Here is a 23,811-nt window from a genome sequence, read left to right as displayed (position 1 = left end):
CCTAAGGCAAATAGCCAAAGCACTGCAGTACTGAACAAGAGGTACGTTCTAAGAAATGCCAGACAGCCTAGGCAGCAGCCAGGCTGCAAAACTGCTGAGCGTAGGCAAGGCTGGCAGCTGCCCTGCAGAGTCAAAGGGGACAGCTTTCCTTTGGTGCAAACACATCTGGAGAAGCGGGAGAGGAAGGAAGAAAATAGGAGAGCAGAAGAAAGGGGAAAATACCGGAATCAGCAACAGTAAGCCAAGAAAAATACTGCAGCAGAACAGACGGTGCCCTAAAGGTAGCCAGTTTCTAGGAGAGTATTCCATGCTTGGGAATAATGCTGCTGGTTGCATTCACAAAATGTTTGTCTTTCAAATTTTTTCTACGCTCCTCCTCTCAAGTTGGCATAGTTACATGCTTTGTTTGTTTGCCTCTAGCTTCTACCCTTCATGGTGTTAGAAATATTCTGACTCGAGTCCATCCAAATACAGCGGTGCCATGTTTGGTAAGTGGGTCGTGAGCCCTTGGGGTCTGAGCAATGATTTGCAATCAGAATCTGGCAAAATAGCAAGTTAGAATTGTTTTTTTTAAAAAAATTGATTCCCAGATCCAAGTTTTGACTCCATGTCATTTAAGATTAATTTTCTCGTGTATACAGAGTGTATAACCTGTACTTTGCTGCTTTGTATCAAGCCACATGGAGCTCCTGGGTGTCAGATGTAAGGTAGTTTTGCCATTTCTCTGGGGTGATGGCCATATTCCTGCTGCACAATTGTTTAAGGCAGAGGCCCTCTGAGGAGCTCAGGGAGCTGTGCAGTCTGGGATGATTCTTTTACATCTTCTGCATGGAAGTGGATCACCAAGGTGTCCTCTTGAGATATTCTTTTCAGAGCTATAGTCTGAAAACTCAGCCTTCCTGCTTCCATCGTTCTCCACTCACTCATCTGCAGACTGCAGCCGCACTCCTCGGCCTCCCTCATGTCAGACACCCGTGTTTCATTTCATTCTGGCACCGATTTGAAGCAGAACAGGAACACCCCATGCTCAGTCACACAGGATGGCAGCTCGCCATGGCGAGGAGCATGCGTAGCCCTGAGAGGCCACAGCTTCATGTTCATTTACAGTAAGAGCATCTCAAGTGCACCCTTGGAAATGTTCCATGACCCGTGTTTCTCCTTGGCCAGAGTCTTGTGCTTAGGAGAGGCATCAGTGTGTTGGTTTTCTGCTGCAGCCAAGAAGTGTTTTCTCCTTTTGCCTTTCTGGTTTCCCAAGATGCACGGCACAGCTGCCTCTTCCCCAGGAGCACTTTTTTGGCACCGGCTGTTGGCATTTCCATAGCGGGATGCTCCATTGTCTCAGCACGACAGGTATCAGCTTCTTTCCGATCACAGGTGTCAGGCGCTGGTTGCATTGGCAGATCTGCAAATGACCAGCACAGGGGAAAGCTACAGTTTCTCTGCCTCTGGTTTTCTGCACTTCTCTGTGCAGTTACCCATCTCTCTATCTGGTTGTGCCTTGCACTGGCTTGGGAGACGTGCACAGTCTAAAATGTCTCTTCTTCAAGAGTTTATTGTGCTTTTGGGATGGGATCTGGTCTGCTGTTTTAATAAAGCACACAATTTTCCTGATTAGTGTTTTCTGTTTGCTACACGGCTCTCCAGTTCTCCTGCAACAGCACACTGGGTGTCCACGAGGACAGCTGGGCAAACCTGGCCAGCAAGTGAGCAGCAAGGTGTGGATTTCCCAGGCTTCCTTACAGTCAATTGCACAGTGCCGGGTGTCTCTGCGCTCTCCTGTTGCCCATCGCCAAGTGCCAGAGCACGCTGAGGGCTGAGAAGGCCACCAGTGCCACTGTTACCAACAGGGGTTCTTGGGCACTGTGGAAGTGGGGATGACTGGTGATCTGAGAAGATGCCAGTAGTGTTGTGGACCATGCTGTGTGGTTGCAGCCCATAACTTGAAGTGCTTTGCTGTAGTAGGGATGTCTGGAGGATAGAGTGACAGCTCATCAAAACTAGACAGTTCTATATTTGATGTGTTGTGGTCAAGTACTGTCAGTTCCTTGATGTTTTAGAGTGTCTTGAATCGCCTGGGGACTGTTTTGAGCCTTGTCAAAATGTATTAATTAAAGCCAAGTCACATTCACAAGCTTGTACTGCTCTGATTCAGCAGCGGGGCCATGCTTGATATTCAGCCTAATAATTGCAAGTGGGTTTGGAGGATCTGAGGGGCTGATAGAGCTGGTTTCTGTTTCCTCCAGAGCTGCATGTGCTACTGTTTTTACTTGCTCTTTGCCTTGACCTTCTGTAGCATTGTTTTCCTCCTCCTTCTAAATGCAGCCAACTTTCTAATTAAGGAAACCACTCTGCAGCCATTGTGGCTGTTCATTTGAGTTCTTTGTCAATACTAAAGTTTCCAGAAGAATTTAAGTCACTCCTTACTATAGCTGAAGGAAGATGGGAGCTTTGGCTTAAGGCAGGCTCTTCCTTTAGCTCCATTAAGAAACAGGCGTATTGCACCAAGCTGCACTGCGTGCAGCATATTCACTTTGTAAGAGCTTCAAATCCACCTCTGGCTATGACAAATACTGCTGAAGTTATTTTTCTATTGGGCTCTTATATGAAAAAAATAGTTATGAGAAATAAATATGACTTTTTGCTGGGCTTTACTGCTTACTGGGCTTTGAGCCTGAAAGGATTTAAAAGTCATCATGCTCTAGGGGAAAGCTGTAGTGAGAAAGAGGAGGTGGAAGGTTACTCTCGCCAGCTGTTGTGCTTTGGGAGAAGGCTTGTCCTGACCAGTGGAAAGGAGACAGAGAGGCAGCCAACGCTGGCGCAGCTACGCCCAGTAAGATTAAAACCAAATTAGAAACTCAGCTTGTAGGGGTTTATCATTTCCTTTATATTGTGGCATTTATAAATGCAAATCTTTTTTATCTTGGTCATTGTCCTCTCTTGTATCTTTTGTTACCGGACACTGTCCTTATTTTTGCTGCACTGATAACCATAGGAAAAGGATGGAGACATTATTGTGTCATGCAAAAGTACCTGGGTGTGAGAGGACAGAATATGTGCTCTTCTGATGTCTGTGTGCCATCTCCTTTTGTCAGCCTTGAGGTGGGCAAGAGTCCTGAAGACAATGCCATGTTAATGCATCACAGTTCAGTGCTTTTGATATTTCACAGTGAATCACAGTAACTTTTTTTCTCATTTCATTTCTGAAGTACACGAAGTCTGGAACATATGCACCGTGTCAGGATTAATTGCTCTTGCCAGTCAACCCCAAGGAAACGCTCAGATCAGGACTGGTTGCTCACCCAGAGGGAACTCTTCCTGTCTGCTACTCTACCATTGTGACCTTAGCAACAGCAGCACCTCCTGCTTTCCAGACTCATTGTAGGTTAAAAATAAACCACAAAGACCTAGTTGTTCACACCTGGTCTCTGTGGCAGTTTACGGCAGCATTTGTTGTGATGCTATTGGAGCATTCTTGCAGTAAAATGCGGTGTGACGGTGATGGGTACAGCAACACAGAAGAGGATTTTCCCAGAGCCTGTTTTGCGCCATCGGTCCAGGGTGGACCATGAAGCTGGAGCAGGAGAGCACACCCAGCAGATGCATGCATCGTGTAGGTGGTAAACTGCGTGGCCAGCATGGGGGGATACACCCACACCCCTGCCTGGCCGTGTGGCTCCAGGGAAAGGTGAGCTGCTGTGGAGCTGCCTGAATTTGCACCCTTTGCCGAGGCCCTACTGCACGACTTGGCTTCACTGCGGAGGGCTGTGGTGGTCTGGTGCTCAGCTGGCGTTGGGCTCTCCATCCCGCTAGATCTGCTTTCTGTCCTAGATAGATCCCATATGGAAGGGAGCTCTGTACTAGCCAAAATAAAGACACTCAGCAATCTGCCAGAGCTGGTTAAAGCATGTAGTCTGTTACAGGCAGAAAGAAATACAATTTGGGGTAGAGGATACAAAATACTTTGCAAGGCTTGTGAGTCTGATCCTAAAATGTTCTTTCTTTAAACGTTGTTGTTGTTGCCAACAGCTTCTCTTGTGCTCAGACCAAAACTATTTTGGGTGGAACGTTTGCTCCCTACTTTCTAGCAAGCCTGGACGCAGGAATGAAGAATGGATTCTTTTCAGTGCCCGCAGCTGGCTTGAATGATCCCCTTACTGAACCCATTGACTCCAGGCACTCCTCACGTGAATTGCAAGGAAGTAGCAACTGATTTTTTGTTTATGTGCCTGAGGGGTAGAAAAAGCAAAGCAGTTTCAAGCTGACTGTTGAGAATACACTCTGTACCTAATGCTGGCAGCAAGCATGGTTCACCAGCTCATTCTGAAGTATGGAGGAAGAAGAGAGTGAGATGTGTTTTTGTTGTGAGTGTTTTGACAACATCCTCTCCAACACTTCCTTTGCTGGAGAGCACAACAGCATGGCTGCGTTTGGTACAGAAGATCCATCATGCTCATTTGATGAGAGTCTGAGAAGTCCTTCAAGAATTGTGACCCTTCCATTACATACAAAGCAAAACAAAAAAAAAATTCTCAAAACCCATCAATGTCAGTTGGCTGGACTTTGAATAAGGTGTTGAGAAGGATTTGCTTCAATGCACTTCTCAAAGTCTGCTTCTTCTGAGAAGCAACAAAATACCTTGTTTTAGAAAACTCATAGGACCATTTCCAGACCCGGTGACTGAGATCTGTGTATCTTAGGTGATTCCTCTGTTGAGAGCAATTTCTAACAAGTTTCTGCAGAAGAATCACTTCTTTCCTTCAACTGGGCACAGAATTTGCCTGATTACAGAGAGAGGACAGTAGGTCAAGAAAGGTGACTGATTTGGGCTGAGAACCAAGGAAATAGTTGGGAAGACTGCTGAAAGTAATACCACTGAATAGAAAGAGATTTGGAGGTAATTATGAAGCCACCTCTGTGTTTTTAAGTATTCTTAAGGAAGTCAGCTGGCCATGTTTTATGTTTATTTTCACAATACTGAGGGTTTTTTGTACTATCAAAGGTATTAATTAGAGGAATAGATTACACTGAGTGCTGTACAGTTTATCTCTTGGGTATTTGTGGAACGAACCATGAAAACACAGACTTATTTGTGTGTGAAAGTGTAAAATGCTCATTTAGCTGTATTTCATGATGAGTACCATGTCTTAGTTCACCTCTTTACCATGTGGTCTGTACCCCTTGATTACAGCCAGCAGAGTGGCTTTATGTCAGTGGCAGCTAGTGGATGGGGGGCTTTGGGACACAGGAGCTAAATAAGATTGCTGTTGCTGCAGGATTCATCTTTTTCAAGATTCCAGGAAGTTTTCTCAGCCCACTCAGTTCATTTGGTATTTTTTGTAATCTCTATGATGTAATGCAGTGTATACATTTGTAGACAGGGGTATAGAACTGTAGAATTGTTTGTTTGAAAAAGACCTTTGAGATCATGAAATCCAACCATACTCATCCACTACTAAACCATACCCCTGCGCGCCTCATCTACCCATCTCTTAAGTACCTCCAGAGATGGGGATTCAACCACCTCCCTGGGCAGGCTGTTCCACTGCCTGATAACCCTTTCAATGAAGAAATTTTTCCTGGTATCTAATCTGAACCTCCCCTGGTGCAACTTGAGGCCATTCCCTCTTGTCCTATTGCCTTTCACTTGGGAGAAGAGAACAGCACCTACCTCACACCAGCCTCCGTTCAGGGAGTTGTAGACAGTGATAAGGTCTCCCCCAGCCTTATTTTCTTCAGGCTAAACTCCAGTTGTCTCAGCTGCCTCTCATAAGACTTGTTCTCCAGCCCCTTCACCAGCTTTGTTGCCCTTCTCCGGACACACTCCAGCCCCTCAATGACCTCTTGTAGAGAGGGGCCCAAAGCTGAATACAGTATTCAAGGTGCAGCCTCACTACAGGGACACAATCACTTCCCTGGTCCTGCTGGCCATGCTGTTTCTGATAAAAGCCAAGATGCTGTTGGCCTTCTTGGCTACTTGGGCCACTGCTGACTCGTAATCAGCTGGCTGTCAACCAACACCCCCAGGCAGCTTTCTAGCCACTCTTCCCTAAGCCTGTAGTGCTGCATGGGGTGGTTGTCTCTCAAGTGCAAGACTCTGCACTTGGCCTTGTTAAACCTCATACCATTGGTCATAGCCCATCAATCCCGCCTATTCAGGTACATCTGCATCCATCTTTGCCAACTGCTTTCTGCTCCAAGGCAAGAAACTTTGTCAGCCTTCTGAAACTTTAGTGTAGGGCTCTCTCTTCCCACCAACTCCACTACGTCCTTCCCAAGAAAGAATTGAAGTGTCTTTGGTTCATTTTGCCATACCTTGCTCTTCTGGTGGGTTTGTGGCACAATTGTAAAATTTAAGAAATCAATTAATTGAGAATATCCATAGGGTATATAACTACAGCTTTTAGGTTGATAGGTGATGGGTTTTATTGAACCAGTAAAACACAGAAAACCATTAGAGGAAAATGGCTTACTGCAGTGGTGTTGTTCAGTCTCATTTACAGTTTTATAACTGTAGGCAAATTTGAAGTATTTTTCACTATCTTTAGTATACGTTATTAGATAAACCCATTGCCTGTGCTTACTTATATCAGCATTGACTTTCTTTTCTGTGATAGCGAAGAGACATTAAAATGAAGACATTTTCAGCCCATTATAGTTTAATGTGGTTTCAGGAGCAGTCAGTTTCTCTACAGCTCTGGATTTTATTCATTGCTTAATGTGCTGAGGATGTCTGTAAGAAACACCTCCCAGAAGATGCGGGAGTTGCAGTGCAGCTATCCTTTGGGTGCACAAGAAAACAAGACACCTTTAAATATGAAGATTATTGACCAAAATACCATCTCACAACAAACAGAGAGAAGATACAGATCCTTGCAGGAGCATTTTATTCCAGCATCCTCACCCTTTTGTTGCATTGCAGAGGTTGCTCCCATGAGAAAAGCCACACGTCAGGGCCAAGGAGGGTAATGTTAGGGCTACCTCATGCTTCAGTGAGGTCCTTCATGCCCTAATCTGTGACCAAGTGAGTGTGGTGAGATCTGGGGGATTGCTGGGATGCAGCCTGCAGCTGGGATGAGCCAGGGCTGCAGTGCTACAACCTCTTCCCAAAAAGTGGGAGTGTAGGAAGGAGACACTCATGGTGCTCCAGGGGTGGTGGTCAGGGACCTCCATGAAGCCCCATATGGTTGGAGAGAGGTGGCTGTTGAACTGCTGTAGCACAGGAATAGCTTGCCATTCTTGGAACTGAAAAATAAGAATGTGCCAGTGCGTTATCTAGATTAATGAAGATGAAATGTGCTGTATAAATATATCAGAAGCATGATCATGCTGTTATCCCTTGGGCTACTCTGGCTTACAAAGAGAAAAAGAGAGAAAAAGTTTTGTATTTGTAGACGATCTTGCTTCCTCTGCCAATGTTCATTTTTGTTTCATTACGAAACCTAGGGAGTGTGTATTTCTTTTGCTTAAAGATGTGACAGATTAGAAAAGGTTTCTTTCTAGATTATCATAGCTTAAGTAGCTCGGGTTTAAGATAAATTTTTCATCTATTGTTACTTGTGAGGGTTAGTGATACTATTTTAAACACTGATGATAAATTAGGAAGGTTATAAGCTCTATTATTCAAGGAACTGTGCAATATTTGGACATTGAACGTGGTTTCCATAAACCAGAAGGCATTGTGTGTGGCTGAGTGCCCTCCAGCTGGTGTGGGAGGGGTGGAGATGAAGCAGCTACAAGGGTAGGATTTGCAAAATGATGAGAGTTTAACCTAGCCTTGACTTGTGTCCACCCTGGGCACACAGGCAAAACCCACCTGGAAACCCTCGATGGAGTGATTGTCGCTCATGCTGGCAGATGTGATGTCTCAGGGTGAATAGGTACTTTTGATGTTGACGTTAGTGATATTCAGTAGGCATTGCTTGTCCATTGTCTTAATTTAAGATATGAAATGTGTGGCTGTGGATTATCACTAATCCACAGGATTAGTTCCAGACGAGAATATTTTTAGGGTCAGCAATGAGAAAAAATTTTGGGCATGTTCTTGCTCATTCTTAGTGTGTGTTGTTCATCCAGGGTCCAAGAATAGCCTGGCTGGAAAACTCTGGAGGGCTTTGTTTCAGCCTCCAAAAGGCTTGAGAGGATCAAGGAGGCAGGGTGGGGTGGCCAGAGATACTGCAGCTTTGCTCCACTCCTTACTCAGAACTTCCTTCCACTGTTGCAAAAGAATTTGCATTTCCAGTGCTATTTGAGATCTTTTTGGAAGAGTTTTGCTTTGTTCTGGCCGTGTTCAGGTCCAGAGGCTGTCAAAGTGATGATGTATCAGGAGGGTGAAGGCTGGGACTGAGGTCCCCAGCACTGCCCACAGGTGAGCGCATGCATCCCCCAGATCTGCAGCCCATGGTTTGAAGCAAGCAATTCTAGCAGCCAGGAAAAGCCTGATAAAGGGGCAAAACAGAGAATGTGAAAGTTAATCATTAAACTTTTTCTGTTATCTTTATTCGACCAGGAAAACTGAAGCTAGGCAAGGTTTGCAGGGAGAGATTATATCTTTTATTAGACCAACTTGTATAGGTAGAAAAACACATGTGCTTTTGGGACCACATGCTTCTCTTCAGATCTCCACAATTGCACATCACATTATAAATAAAATTCAATTAATTTTCCAGAGATTTAATGGATATTGGAAAGAACTGGATTTAAAAATCTCACAGAAAATACCTCATTTGGTTTAATTTGATTTAGACATTTTAAGGAAGATTTAATACTACTGAGATACAAAAGACTTTTTTTCTGGCTTGATTTTTACTAGTAGAAACCTCTGTCTGTATACGTGGAGTCAAAATTCCTACATGCAGTCTCAATAGCCTGTTCTTTTGTGCACCTGAGAAGTCTTCGTAATTTATGGACATACTCTTATTTCTTTCCGAGATACTTATGATGCCATTTTGCAACTTCATGATGCTCTCAGCGTGCAGCAGTTACTAGTGAGCATCAAGTAAGGCTCTACAAAGGTGCAAAGTCAGAATGTTTTAAAAAGGGTGAGTTTAAAATACAGAATTTTCTTTTTTACCTCAGTCTAAAAAAAAAATTATGTGATTAAGTCATAGTATTCAAAAATTTGGGAGTTTGTTACTAATCAGTGTATTGTTATTTATCAGTGTGCTTTCTATGTGATGGGAGATAAGATGTAATTAATAACATTTCCAGTGAGAGGTTTTATACGATCACCCTGACCTCATGAAATCTTCCGCTTACAATCCAATTTTGGTTTGAGTTTTTCTTTTTTTTCTTTTTTGTTTTTTTTGGAGGGCTTTTTTTCCAAAAGCTTTCTATGTTGTGCAATACATCAATTTGAAATTCCCTCAATCCAGCTTAGTCTCTGCTGTTTTAATGCATGGTTCAAGGGCACAAAGAGCTAAAAAAGGACTTTATTGTGTGGCATCTCTAAAATCTTTGTTGAGAGAAGTTGGATTGAGGTTTCCTGGGGGAGGTTATGAGTTAGCTTTTTCCAGCTGAGTGAGCAGCCTTGCAGGTGACTTAGGGAAGATATCATGGTGGGAGATGCTGCTGGACCCCACATTATCCCATTCCTCTCTGGCAGAGCATGCTGCTGTGGGAAGGTGGCTGCAAGCACAATGAGGGATCCTTCTTCGTTTTACGGATTTAGCTAAGGAGACGGCTTTACAACAGCATTAAAACTTGTGAAATATATTAGTTAAGAGCACGAGTCAAGACAGGAGGAAGTTTCTTTTCAATACTTTTCCTAGGATATTACGTATAGATGACTCTGCCTTCTTAGTACTGTTATGACCAGTAAATCCTGCTTGAGGTAGAACCAGTCTTTTCCAATAGGAAGTAAAAAAAAAAAGGGAAAATATTTGGGTTCTGTAAGGTTCAGAAAGTATAACCCAAGAAGAAGGTTGGAGCCAGCTGGTTGTTTCCCCAGCGCTGCCACTGGCCGCAGGGCCGTGCTCAGGCAAAGCTGCTGATCTGCAGGTAGAGTTGCGGGGCTAGGTGTCCAGTGAACAATCCTCCCAGATGAGCTGCTTTGCTTCCTTACCTTTGGTGGCTGGGAAGACCCACAACGCAAAGAGCCTCCGTCTATAAACCTTTCCTCTGAAGGATAAAATCAATTCTTATGTACATCTTTGCAGTGTTGTGCAGTGCAATGATCTTCTTTATCTCCCATGACAGTGCACTTTCTCACCTGGCAAATAATTGATAATGCACCTCAAGGGGATATCAGCCTGATCCAAGAAAGCATTTCTGTTAAGGACAGCACACGCTGAAATACACGCTAAGCTGAAGTATGTGCTTGAAGGTTGTCGTCCACCACGGTGGGTTTCCTGGTGGCCTCAATGACCTCCTTGGGTGAGAGCAGAAGGGCCAGGAGCTGGGGATGGGCAACCTCACTTCAGAGGGAGCACTGAGGGACCTGCTGCCCAGGCTGAGGCCACACGCAGGGCTGCAGAAGTAGTGGCGTGCAGATTTTGTTTGCTTACCAGTGGGGAGCAGGTGGGGCTTGATGGCTGCTGCTGAGCCCATAGTTTTGTTTGATATGTTTTTATGGTTCTGGGCTGCTTTAAATGTCAACAGGAATTCAGCACGTGCCCTTCTTTTTTTAGTGTAATCATTACAAAATCCAACAATATACTTGTAAAGCATTAGTTGTAAAAGTAAAGCAACTTTAATAGCAAGTAGGTTGTAGTTAAATGCTTTTGAATGTTAGTATTTAAGTTTTTTTTCTCGCTTAGTTAGGATCCAGTGCTGCAAGGAAGTAAGAGTGTTTATCTTAGGGAAATGAGTGGGATTTGTAGGCATTCAGCACGTCCCAGGACCTTCCAGAGTTATTTGCTCACTCATATATTTCCATTTTGCCATCCTTTCTGCACTAAGCAGAATTGGTCTCAAATTCCTCTAAGAGCCATGAGAGAGCAGAATGGGCTCCAGGTATAAACCCTGCAGGATGGGGAAGAAGTGGGGAAAAAACATGAATCAAGAAACTAGGATAAAAAACAACAGCCTGTAGGCTGTGGACATGGTGCAGAGAAGCTGGAAACCTGGTGGTGGTTGGGCTTCCTCTCCACGCCAAGTTTTCCTTCATTTGATCTTTGCCGTGGAAGAGGAGCGGGCATCTGAGAGCAGGGACTTGGCTAGGAGCAACAATAGGAAGGGAGAAAGTTATCAAAGGTCCAGTGCCCTCAGCAGAAATGTTTCACGTTCGTAGGTCAAAGAGAGTCTGTTTTCAGTCTTCAGAAGGGATGACCTTGCAACAGGGTCACTCAACAGACGGTTCCAGCTGGGCTTGTGTGCTTGGCAAGTGCCCAGGAGCTATTTTAATAGGTCTTACAAGGGACGACGGCTTGGCAAGACCTGTGGGTTTTGGCGTGAGCTCACCGTCTTTTTTCCTTTAGTAGCTCACAAGCGTCACTCAAGCTGTGTAAAAGCCACGGGAGCTATGCACAGGGGGTCTCACAGGGCTCAGGGACAACCCTCCTGGTTTTCTTTAAGCTTGTGCATGTCACTGCAAACAGCATCACAAACTGCCTGTGGCTTGAAGGTTTTGTGCATTTTATCACTTTGAATGAAGACACCGGAGATGGCCAGGTGGATTTAAAGGATTGAAACCATCTCTCACCCCAGGCAGGGCTTCAGGTGCTCCTTGGGTGGTCACAGCTCCCTCCACAGCCCATCTGCAGCATTTGCAGGAGGAACCAAGGCAGCTGCCAGCCCTTTTGGGCACTTTGCACTTGGCCAAAGATTGCTTTGGGGAGGGTCTTAAGGTCAAGCTGGGCTCTTACTAAAGGAAGGCTCCCGGATTGCCCTCATGGAAAGAGCATTACGTAAAGCCTGGACTGGATCCTTGGTGGGTTGTGCTCTCTTCTTGCTATAAACAAATGCCTTGAAATGACAACAGCTACAGGTGGATGTGAGGATGAGAATTTATCTTCTCAAAGGCTGCCAGGCTCCCAGCCCAGCAAAGTGATCGTGTCTCTCCAGCTTGCTCATCTGTGCAGTAGAAGCATCACCATACAGGGAACACTGTGAGCCAACATTGAACAGCCACTGCTGTCCTCCCCAGCACAGAAACTCCTCCAACACTGCCTCGACCCTCCTCTGGGATCTACAGAAAACTTACAGCAAATCTCAGAAAGGCCAGCAGCAAAGCAGAGCAGTGTATAGAAAGCCATATGTATATCTTGCTTAAAAGATTAATAGCACTTTCTGTTCAGTGTAATGGGAAGAAATCATGCCAGTGGTTAACACCAGTATAATTTCATTCCTACAAGTATCTCACAACGTGGCATTTTCTGTATTTTCCACTCAGAATCAGTCATGATCCATGTGCAAATGCAAGTTTAAAAGGTGCTGGAGGTGCATGGACAGCTAGTGTGATTGAACCCTTCTTGCTTCCCAGCAGCTGAATCCAAGTGCTTGCTTTGATGGATCACCTCTTTTTTTTTTTCTTTCTTTTTTTTTTTAAATATTGGAGGAAAATTTCCAGTCTAAACCATAGGGCTGTCAGTTGTCTGTGTGATAAAACCAAGTCTGCACTGTGCAACCCTGGTACATTGTTAGCAGCCCCACTGCTGGCCTCATGGAGTCTCAGGCAGTGGCAGTTCAGGCAGTCCCTGTGCTGTCGCTGCTGGTCAGCAGCCTCATCTTTAGCATCAGCCTTTACATCTCATCTTCTAAAACATCTTTACAGCCCCCAAATAGCTCAGGGTGATTTGAAGCCCGGGCAGCCTCCTGCCCAGATGGCTAGTATCAGCGACTTTCCCCTGCGCCCTCGTGTAAAGCATCAGCATGTTTCTCCTTGGTTCTATTTATTTTATCTTTTAAAACCAAAAAAATGCAAGCTGTCCATTTCCTGGAGCAGCTCATTTATTTTCTGCTGCTGTAGCTTGTTTCCATTTGGATAGAAGGAAAACCAAAATGTATAAAGACGATAGGGAGGGACCTGAAGAACTGGCATGGGATGTCACCCCGCCTGCATGATGCCATATGGCTGGAATGTGTGTCTCAGAGGTGAACGTCACACATATGAAACCTAAAGAACGTATCCTGCAGCTGAAGTGGCAGCCCTGGAGAGAAAGTATTTTCTGAGGTTTCTGCGTACTATCAAGAAAGCCATCCACTAAGCACTACAAATACAATCTGTTTTCAGCACTGGGCTTGCTAATGGAGCACATTCAAGGGGAATTTATTTGACTTTTTCCTACCTTCTCCATACTGTTTTTAATAGGAGCTGCAAAGCTCAGACCCTGCCTGGTGAGATGGTTTGAGAATCTGTGTGGTGCCTGAATCATAACCTCAGTACAATGCCTAACAGAGTTTTCCCCATCTTTTTCCCATCCTTCTTAAAAAAAGAAATGAGTGCAAGAAACTGAGCTCATCTAAGCAAGCATTTTTTTCTCCCAGGTGCTTCTTTTAGCTTTCTTGGTAGCATCCTTCACTGTCCCATATGGCCTCTCCCATCTGCTCTACTGTCTCTCACATGTGCCCTGGCAGCTCCCACTGCTTCCTTAGACTCACCATCCCATCCATCCATCCATCCCCTCCTCTGCACTCCTGTTTCTCGGAGTCCCTGGCCATCCCTCAGGCACCCCCTTTCTCCTGTCGTCTTGTGTGGTCTTGAGGAGTTTCACCCTAAGACCTTGTTTGGCTCCTCTTGAAGTCGCTTCGGTTAACCCATGTGTGAGCTAGGGTGGAAAGTCACAGGTTGGTGTTTTATACAAACATATTTGCCCACCTGGAAGCCCAGGAATAACTGAAACACTGACAATTTGGTACAGCAGGTATGCAGCAGAGGCTTCATAATTCTTTTGTTATATTACACCAGTTTATATACTTGTAGGTATATCTTGAGTGCTCCTGGATGAGATTTAGTTCAGTATGGAGTTTATTTCATAGAAGAAGAGCGCTCCGGTGTTCTGCAAAGCTTGTGCTTGGCATTCGTGCCCCAAGACTGCATCGCTATGGCATTGGCAGTGGGTCACATGTATCTCAATGCTTTAAGGGGGATACACAAAAGAAGGTGAAGAGGTGTATTTGTTTCTAGTGAGTGGCTACAAGAATTCAAATAAGAGTGAGAAAATACCACGTATGTATATGGTTACTGTATTTTTACTGAGTATTTCTTTATGGTTGCTGTCTGCTTCTGTAGTTCAACCTGGAACTGTAATCATGGTGTTCGTATCAGCTAATGAGGATATTGTTTTATATGGGAATTTCCTATGAATTTTAAAAAATATAATCTTAAAGGAAGGCCTGTGAAGTTATCTGAAAAGGGACCTGGCAAAAAGCCAGCTCTTATGTGCTGACCAGAGGAAACGTTGCAGGCAGGAGTTTTACCCTTTTTGTCGGGGACCTTGCCCCTCATGGGGGAAAATGGACCTTGTTGCCTCTGCCCATCTTTCTGGAGCTCAGGAGTTTCTCTGAAGTGTGATTTCCCTTCCCAGAGGGGACTACCGTGATCTTCTGGGTTTTCCCAGTGGGCTGGAAGTCGCCTCCGCTTTGCCATCATCCCCCTTGGCTGTGGCACTAAGTAAGTAAGATGCAGCACTAATAGTATTAAACTGGCAATGAGATGCAGGGTTTATTTCTTGGATGGGGATTGTCTCTAAGTGTTGCTGCCACTGGCCATGACAATGACAACTGGAAAGAGAGAAAAACCACTGCTCCAAGCTGTGAGCCACTGCGTGTTCTCGAGACCAGGCATTGCATAGTCATGACCTGCCCTCCTTTGCCATGTCCCGCAGCGGTTCCTCATGTGCTCGGCAGGAGTCTGGGATTGGGGTAATGATGTTATGGGGATGATTTTACCTGTCTGGGACAAACTGGGCAGGACATGGAGATGGACATCTCCAAGAAGACATGAATCCTTCCATCAAGTGAGTATTACTTCTGATGTTAAAGACTGCTTGGTTTCCACATCATGAAAGAATTCAGCCCTTCATTTCTGGGTGCGAGATGAGATCAGCACAGCCTTGCTTTCCCCCAGTGCTTTGTGTTTGTTTTTGAGGTGCCGCCAGTGCTGCTAAAGGCTATATCAGCCTGTTTCTGGAGCCTTGTTCAATATACTCCGCATGGAAAGGCATGTTTCTTTTTTTTAAGTTTGAAAAAAACCACACACAAAAAAACCCAAACAAACATAAAACACAGCGTGGCACAGATTAAATCCATTTGAGACAACTCGAAAAAAATGCCGTATGTGCAAGTCAATAGGAGGAGGGGAGTGGAAGGGGGGAAAAAGCAACTGTGACATATACAAACCCTTTAGTGTGCATAGCATAAGATTTTTTGGCTGGCACTCACATGATTTTATTCAAGGGCTGGGAAAGAACTACGATTAGTTAAAAGCTTCGGCAAAGTCTGGAGGGAGTGCTCTGAAGAGTTGGGAGCCGCACAGAGGTGACTGTAACTCCTCGCGCAATTTCAGACTATTCTTCCGTGGCTCAGGACAAAAGCCTTTTCTTTTCCCTCCGTGTTCAAAGAGACATTTGTCTTGAGATGTTGCAGCTGTGGGCCGCGGGATTGCTTGTTTGAAGATACCCCCTCGTAGACGAAAGGAGAGGCAACGCACTGAAAAGTGGTAGTATTTTATCGTGTGTGGGTTCCCCCCCCCTTCTCCTCCCTCCCTGCCATGTGTGGTTTTTAATAAGAAGAAGAATGTGGAGGCAACATTTTCCAGGCAAGGGGAAATTTCCTGTTTCTTTTCTGTTTGTTTAATAAAGTGTGTAGTTGACTGTAAAACTGTAGCTACTTTGTTGTGAACGGGTAATGCAAGCGAGTGTCAGGATCTCTTCTTGATGCACTTTTATATACTGCAAGTGAACGTGTTTAAAGACTTTTTTTTTTTTTATTTAATGCTGCGTGGTGTAGGCAACTGAGATTAATAAGAATTAGGCAAATGGCTTCTGCTTTTGTTTCTGTGAGATAGTACCAGCCGTCTTGCGGTCACACAAAGGCTGCCATTTAGCAGGGAGCACTCCCTAATTCTCTTGGCAGGGGTGCCATTGGGATCGGATACAAGTGGGTGGCAAAGGGGAGGAGCGGCAGAAGAGGACAAGCAGGCTTTGTGTATTAAAAATGAAACAAAAGCACTTTATACGCGGGGCTGCGTGCAACAAGCGGCGCTGCCTGTAAGCTGGGGTGGAGTTTGAGTTCTCAGTGTGACTGCAAAACCTTTCTTTCATTTGTTTTCCATAAATCCTTCCTTTTCTCCCTCTTCCTTACCAAGCCCTCCCTGCAATGCTGACAAGGGTCTGCAGGCAACTGAAAATGCCTAAAAAACACATATCAAACAATACTTGCTACAACTTTGCAAGAATGGATGGGGCTTTTATTGGCAAAATCAGTTTTGGGGGAGCTGCTGAATTTGTGAGGCTGTTGAGAGGGAGAGCTGATCCCACCCCAGCCCCAGGGAGCGCTGCTACGCTGCCTCCTGCCCCCAGCACCCTGGCTTGCTCTTCCCCGGGGCGGGGAGGCAGTGATGGGCTTGGTTTACACAGCATCGTGCCCCTTAGCGGAGTGAGTCTAGTGGGTTTGCAACGTGTGGCAGAGCGAAAGGGTTAATGGCTGAAGCGTTTGATCAGAATTTTGGAGGGGAGTGTCTGGTTGTTTAATTACTTTCTGATCTATGGCATACCTCGTTCTCAATGAAGCAGTCGCACACAGAAACAAACATGCTGTATGAGCTTGGGGAAAAAGAAAAGCATTCTGAGTTTAGCTTGGTTTTGTTGGTCCAAATGGTTTGGTTTGAACGCGTTTGTGCAGGAGGTAGGAACCAGGATGGTGAAGAGTAGATGCAGGGTGGTGGAGAGGCAAGAAGAGAGGCAGGCGAGGAAAATACACCATGGTTTAACTTGCAAACCTGCCAGTGGTTTTTATTACAATGTAATTTCCATACATTACGTACTTCATCTCATATTGATTTGCTTCAAAACTTTCCTTGTCAGGCTGAGGTACATTCCTTCATTGAAGTAGGAGAAATTAGAGACATTCCTCTGAGTACCTTCCAGTTTCCAGCCAGCATTCACCCTTGGAGACTGCACTTTTGTGTGCGGGTGAGGGCGACATGCCTAAGAAGCCTGTGTCATCATGCACAATTACATCCCTAATCCCAAGCAAAGACACAGATGCTGTTTCAAAAAAAAAAAAAAAAGCTGTGTTTCGTTTGACTTTCAAAGAAGCTTATGTAATGGTAGCATAATAAAACCGTTATTTTAGGGCTCGGATTAAATGTCAAAGTTTCAGATAACCCATCGTTTCATCTTCCATGTGCCGTGCTCACAGAAAGCCACCGCCAGCCCCTGTGTGCCTGCTGCCCTGACTGAGGATGGTCCTGGTCTAAGCTCTCAGCTCCACTTGCCCAGGCAGGCGGACGGCTGCACAGCGCAGGGATGGTGCCCATGATCACCAGGACTGGGACCACCATGGCCACCTTGCCCCTATATCATATTCCTGATTATTTACAGTTGTGATGTGAGGCTGATAGGTGATGCTCTAAGCTTTGAGGATCATACACGTTAGTAAGTGTTTAAGTCAGAGTTATAATTCACTTTCTTGCTAACCTGATAATATAATCTAGCTGTGGTATAGTGCTTCACATACGGATTGTGTAAGCACTCTGAGATTTGCACATGTTTTTATTCTTGCTTATCTGCTTATGGCAAGCTTCTTTTGGTTATCCAAATCGTCTCGGCACTCTACCCTGCCTACTGACACAGTTGCATTTCCATCTGGATGAAATGCATGCAAACATAATGTATTACTTCCAGTACTTGCTAATGGAGATCTTGGTAGGAAAGATGGAGAGAAGGACCTATCCCATAAATGTTCACGTGTAATGCTGAAAATCTTCAGTTGGGTCTGGTGGGTTGATTGGTTCTTAATTTCTGAAAGCATATTCCATAAAGCAGGAATGGAGAGCCATTAAGCCCTCTCCGTCAAACCTGCCTGTTTCTATGGGGTTATTTTTACCCATGTAAAATGTATGTAACTGTGTGCTAGCCTGTGTTCCCTATGCAGCAGTGTAGATCCCTCCCTGGGGCGACGCTCTTGGGGCTGATGCAGTCTGGGAGGCATCACTGTGGCCTGTAGCGCCCCTGTCTATCACGTACGCATCAGCTAGTGGAGATCTTGCTAATACTTTACACGATAGCAGTCTGGGGAAAAAAGACAGATTTAATTTTCCCTTAAAATAAATAAAAACAGTGCATTGCTCTTCTTATTAGCTTCCTTCTCTCACTGTCGTTCTTCTGGCACGTGGGGATGCAGTAATTCCTGGTGTTGACCGCAGTCCAGAGGGTCTTGGCTTTACTCTGACTTACTCAAAAACAGTGCTACAGACAGTAGCATTTGTTCTGTAATGCTCCACGTCAGATGTTTGATTTTGCAAAATACCCAAAAGCAACTCCACAAGAGTTCCCTCAGCCAGACTTTGTGCTTTTCCAGCTCGTTGGTATCAGTGGTGTTACTGCATCTAAGTGGTGATTCCTGTGATGTAGTGTGGCAGGGGAAAATGCTGTTATCCAGCAGAGTGAAGGCATTTACTTTGTCTGTTAGCCCCTCAATGAAAGGATCGCACAACCACTGTGCTTAAAGGTGATAAAGATGTTGGCTGGTAGCCCTAAAAGGTTCTGTGGAGGTTTTGGCAGGGGGAGAGTCTTGTCTGAGGCTGCTTGTGAGGGAGTTTGGAGGTTCAAACCCAAACCCTCCAGGCTTAGCCATCTCATGGTGCGGCAGTGGAAATAAAATACCACTTTGTCTCCAGAGCATCCGTTCCTGCACCTACCCTTTTCCCAGAAAATGCCTGGGTAGCCAAAAATGATAGCTGAGATCTTTTGTAAGATTTCTTACATTAAGAAATGCCTTTAATGGGTGATAAATGGAGACACAGAAATTTCAAAGTGACTTGTCCAAAAAGGAACTGGTTAATCTGCAGAAGAGCAATAAATAGGATATAAAAACGAGGCTTCTGCAGCCCTTGGTGGTGACCATTCCTTTCCTTATCTCAGCCTGGAGAACATGTTGTTGCGAAACATGAAAAAAGCAGCATGACACAACAGACCCTTGAATACCGTATTTTCAAAGAAACAGCCCATGGCAAGGTGTGTGTAGGTGTGAGAAGAGCGGTGGCCGGCGCTGGCACAAATGCACTCACTGCTGTGGTGGAGCAGGATCTACAGCCATTTCATCCTGGCCTGCGGGTCCTGCACACTGACTACAGCCGCATATGCCAAGAGTGTCCTGCAGGATGTTGGGATAGAGCAGGTTTGGTTACGAAGTAAGCTGAGCTTCTCCGTGCCCACCCTTGAAGCCCTTTGGTAGTTGGTAGCAGAGTATAGGCCTGTATGCCAGAGGTCTTCAGTGTCCTGCTCTTTCTGTGATTTTCCAGTAATCCTTTTTATTTTAGTGGATGTCTGTTTGGACTTGTCTTTCCAAGGCCGTTAAAATGGTAAAGTCATTCCTTAAAAATCAGACTGTGCCAGCATACAGCTGCGGAATGAAATCCCGTCCCTCCTGCCGGCAGGGGAAAAAATTACTGCTGGCTTGCGTTCCCCTCCTAAGATGCTAAAACAGTTGAAGAGGCTGGCAGCACTGGCTTAGGTAGTGTGGTTGAAACATGGCTTGTGTTGGTGAGGATCGGCACAGCGAAGATACACCTCCATGAAGTCACAAGTAGATGAAATGGGGTTGTCCTTCCCTGTCCTGGGAGCAAGCCCCCCTGCATTTTCTCTTCAGACAGGGCAAAACCCCGCAGTCATACTTCCAGACCTCAGGCTAAACTTCACGTTGTATTGCCATTATCCCCCAACATTTGTTGTACAAGCCGAAACCATGTGCTGCTGCCCCTCATCTAACACAGGAACCATGCACAGGTACTGCTGCTGCCAAGAGGACCTTCCCACTGCACTAGCGTAAAATCCATGCTCCTTCTGCTTGCAGGTATTCGCCCTCAAATCATGAACGGCCCCATGCACCCCCGGCCCCTGGTGGCACTGCTGGACGGGAGGGACTGTACGGTGGAGATGCCCATTTTGAAGGACTTGGCGACAGTTGCATTCTGTGACGCACAATCAACTCAGGAGATTCATGAGAAGGTAACATGAGCTGCGTGGGTGCGGCAGGCTGGCCTGGGGACCGGTGTGCTCTGGCCTTCCTCTTCCAGTTTTTCTTGTACAAAGCTGCACTTTGGATCGGTAGATAACATGAACAGACGTCGCTGCAGATTAAAACTCATCGAGGCTGTCTTAAGAGCCAGATGTTATTTTGGAAAAATAAAGGTCACCTTATCTCTTTGCATCGGGTTTTTTACATCAATATTATTAACGTTTCTCTTCTTTTTGGAATTCTGCTTGGTCAGTGCAGCAGGCACAACACTCCCTGGGGTGCAGCACAGTTGCTCTGGCTTTGTTAACACCATCCCATGATGCACCTGATGAGTCTCCTCAGATGCTGGCTGCATCTTAGCAGCTCGTTTCTCCCCAGCAGTGAGTGGGTGAGGTCTGGGCATCGTGCAGGCAGATATGTGCACTGTGGATGACTGTTTCTGCTTGGAAGCTCAACTACTTATGAATACTCCTTTTAAAATTATTCTCTGTGCACATTTAGATAATTCAGATGAGGTTTGAAGTGATCAAAAATCTCTTCCAGGATATGGGAAAGAAAACTACAAATAGCATCAGTGTTGTGGTTTGCAGTGCTTTAACTATTAAATGCGAGGGAAGGAAGATAGAGTTTTTTGTGAGACATTGATAGATGAGCCAGTCTTGAAGAATTTGGATAGGTCTTGGGTTTCCAGAGCACCAATGGAGGTTTGAGTCTTGTTTGAAGGGAACAGAGTACAGTCTTATGTGACTGTAAGGTGTCCCTGCCCATGGAGGGGTGATGGAACTGGATGATCTTTAAGGTCCCTTCCAACCCAAACCATCTGATGATTGTATGAACAGTATGACAGGTATTTGTACTTCCAACATACGAAAGAAGGTTGAGGAGTTACAAGTGACACACAGTTGTGTTCAAAAACAACAGATGCTGCTGTAAAACCTTATTCCTGTTTGAAAGCAGAATTAGTGATGGTTGGAAGCAGAAGGATTAGCAGATACTCACCTAGAAAAGGGTCCAGGTGAGCATCTGGCTCAGTTTTGCCTTTTCTCCGCAGCTGTAACATCATAATTTTCAGATATCCATCCAGTTTGTTTGCATAGGGAACATTCTTGGGGTTTTTTGGTCACACCCCTGTTGGTTTTGGTGACACCTGGTAGTGTTGGCTTGCACCATGCCTGGGGGTCAGGCAGTAGGTCAGCAGTAAAAATGAACAATTTACTGTGTAATATTCTGGATTCAGGAGCTGCAGGTGTCCCTTCCAGGTGTCCTGGTGGATGCTGACATCTCTGTTCTGTTCCAGGTATTAAATGAAGCTGTTGGGGCAATGATGTACCACACCATCACACTGACTCGAGAAGACCTAGAGAAGTTCAAGGCCCTACGGGTCATTGTTCGAATAGGCAGTGGCTACGACAACATCGACATCAAAGCTGCGGGGGAGCTTGGTAAGTCTCAACTCTGCACCCTAATTCCATCCTGTATCCTTCCAGGTCTTTGCAATCAGCATAATTGCCTGCTGCTTCCCATGGGAGCGTGCTGGCAAAGTGGAGTTGCAGCCAAAGGGGGTTAGCTCAGGCCTTAAAATTGCAAGTGCAGTTTACGTTTTTTCATGTAGAGAATATTATGACAAGAAAACATGACCGTGAAGTAAACAAAATGGTGCAGCTTTAGAAGGCAGCTTTTAGGCTCATACTGTGTTGAAACTGTCTCATCCAAGTCCCTCGTTCCTGCGCTGTCCTTAGTTCCAGGTGCCCCCTTATACTGACAGATATTTGTATGGCTGTTCTGTTTCTGGCACAGGAGAGTTTATCTAGCTTTAGAAAAATTGGAGGAAGGGTGTTTTATTATATTTTGTTAAGCAAGATTAGCCTCTGAACCTGATCTCGTTCTCAGAGTCATGCCCACACTGCTGGGAAAATGATGTGTCAGATGGTGGAACACAAATAGTGCATTGGGTTGTTGCTGCCTCCTTTGCTATCTCATGAAAAAGAGATTTACTGTGGGGATGTGTTATGTGGATTGCCAAAATACAAAGGGTCGCGCTGTCAGAAAGGAGCCCCTACTTTCAGCTGTGGGATTTTTCTGCACTCCTGGGTTTGGGGATGCATACAGGTTGTGTCGTGTGGGTGTCAGTGCTGGGGCTACCCTATTTCCATAGTGGTTTGGATGATCACAGAGACCTTTGGCAATCTGCACACCTCCACTGGGAGAGCTTAATTTTATCCATGATTTTAGCGGCTGAGTTACAACCGGTTTTGATCGTCTGATCCCAAGATTCAGTCTATCAAGCAGTCCTATGATAGTGTTTAGGATATCTTGTATTAAAGGTTATCTCTGGGGAAGTGAAGAATAACAGCCATTTCACGTGAGCCATTTTACGAGGATAATTGTGATACTAGAGTTTTGAATAGTCGTTCCTAAAAAAGCAATTCTCAATGTAGTGAATTATTTTTTTCGAGAGGAGTGTCTTCTCAATGTAATAGCTTCTTCATGTTTTTAACTCTTATTGTTATTATCCATTATAAAAATGTTCTGAGGCTTTGAACATCAAGAAAAGAAAAATATAGCGAATAAAGTAATGGGATACTGCAGTATAATCCTTCTTTTTATACTTGGTAAATTGAGTGGCCAAATGATGTGGTTTCGAGTAGAAAATCTAATGACTACCCACAAATGTAGCGTAAAGTTTAATTGGTATTGCTTTCCATAAGGTAGTTTTTAAACTGTGCAGTCAATAAATGACCAGTGTCTAAACGCAGTGCCTTGCTGGCCAAGCTGGCTGGGCTGATGGCACTAGTTTTGACTCACTAGAAGACACCCCCAGAAGGTGATGCTGGTGTTGAACCACCCACTATGGGTGTTTAACCCCCAGTGCCGGCAGCCCCTGCTCCTGGTGGCATGGCAATAAGTAACAGCATAAGAAACTAGTGGGAGAGGTAGCCTGGTGTCATCCAGCTCTATAAGCAAGCGGTGTATCAGAAAAGAGGCAAGTGCTGGCAGGGTTGGTGATGAAGACCCTCAGTAGAGCTGCAGGCTGATGGGGAGTGCTGCTGGGGCCACACATCGACCTCCAGCCTTCTTATCTCTTCCCCCATCAGCAACCAGGGCCTCTGCCTACAAATGGGCAGGAGCAGTTGTCTCATAATTAAATGCACAGTCCACAGTCTTCTTGGGAAATCCTCCCTCTCCCTTTGCTAGGGGCTTGTGCAGGCGTCAGTGTGGTTTCTGGGCTGCAACTGAGTCCCCAGCGTAAATCAGAAGTTCTCTTTGTGGAAGAGATGGGGAATATAAAGTGAGAGAGCATCAGCTTTAGGAGCTCACGGGGAGTGGAACATCATGTCCCTGTCACCTGAAAGGCAGAGGGGCTAGACAGTGTTTTCAGGACTTGGTTGGTGGTGGGGTTTTTTCACCCTGTAGGGTCAGTCAGTTTTCTCCCATTTTCGATAGTCTACCAAACAGCCATCAGGCCAACAACAGCTTTAAAAGCAGAAAACCATGTTCTTGAGAGCAGGGAGGTTGGCAGGGGTATGGGAAACAGATTTTCAATTTTGAACTGAATCAGCACCCCTTACAGTAGAAGGAGATTTTCTGAATATCTTATTCTCTCTTTATCTCCTACTTTTTCATGGTTTCTTCTCAAAGGCTCCAGCCCAGTAAAGCACTTAAATACACATCCGTCTTTAAATGTGTGTTTAA

The 23,811-nt window shown here is 45.2% G+C and overlaps 1 protein-coding gene across 5 annotated transcripts in view; it reads left to right on the top strand.

Moving 5' to 3' along the window:
• Window positions 1-23,811, top strand: part of CTBP2 (C-terminal binding protein 2) — a 139,249-nt gene that overhangs the window by 107,466 nt on the left and 7,972 nt on the right. For 3 of the 5 annotated variants that reach the window (XM_069864103.1, XM_069864102.1, XM_069864100.1), the window contains 2 exons: window positions 19,954-20,108; window positions 21,416-21,560. In XM_069864103.1, the coding sequence (XP_069720204.1) occupies window positions 19,954-20,108; window positions 21,416-21,560 (300 nt within the window). Of the gene's footprint in view, window positions 1-466; window positions 489-15,561; window positions 15,695-19,953; window positions 20,109-21,415; window positions 21,561-23,811 lie in introns of those variants that run through there. The other 2 variants (XM_069864105.1, XM_069864104.1) reach the window with 2 other exon arrangements.

Source organism: Phaenicophaeus curvirostris, chromosome 9 (assembly GCF_032191515.1).
Source record: "Phaenicophaeus curvirostris isolate KB17595 chromosome 9, BPBGC_Pcur_1.0, whole genome shotgun sequence".
NCBI lineage: Eukaryota > Metazoa > Chordata > Aves > Cuculiformes > Cuculidae > Phaenicophaeus > Phaenicophaeus curvirostris.
Note: the sequence above shows the minus strand (reverse complement) of the source record. Positions and strands in the feature narration are given on the sequence as shown.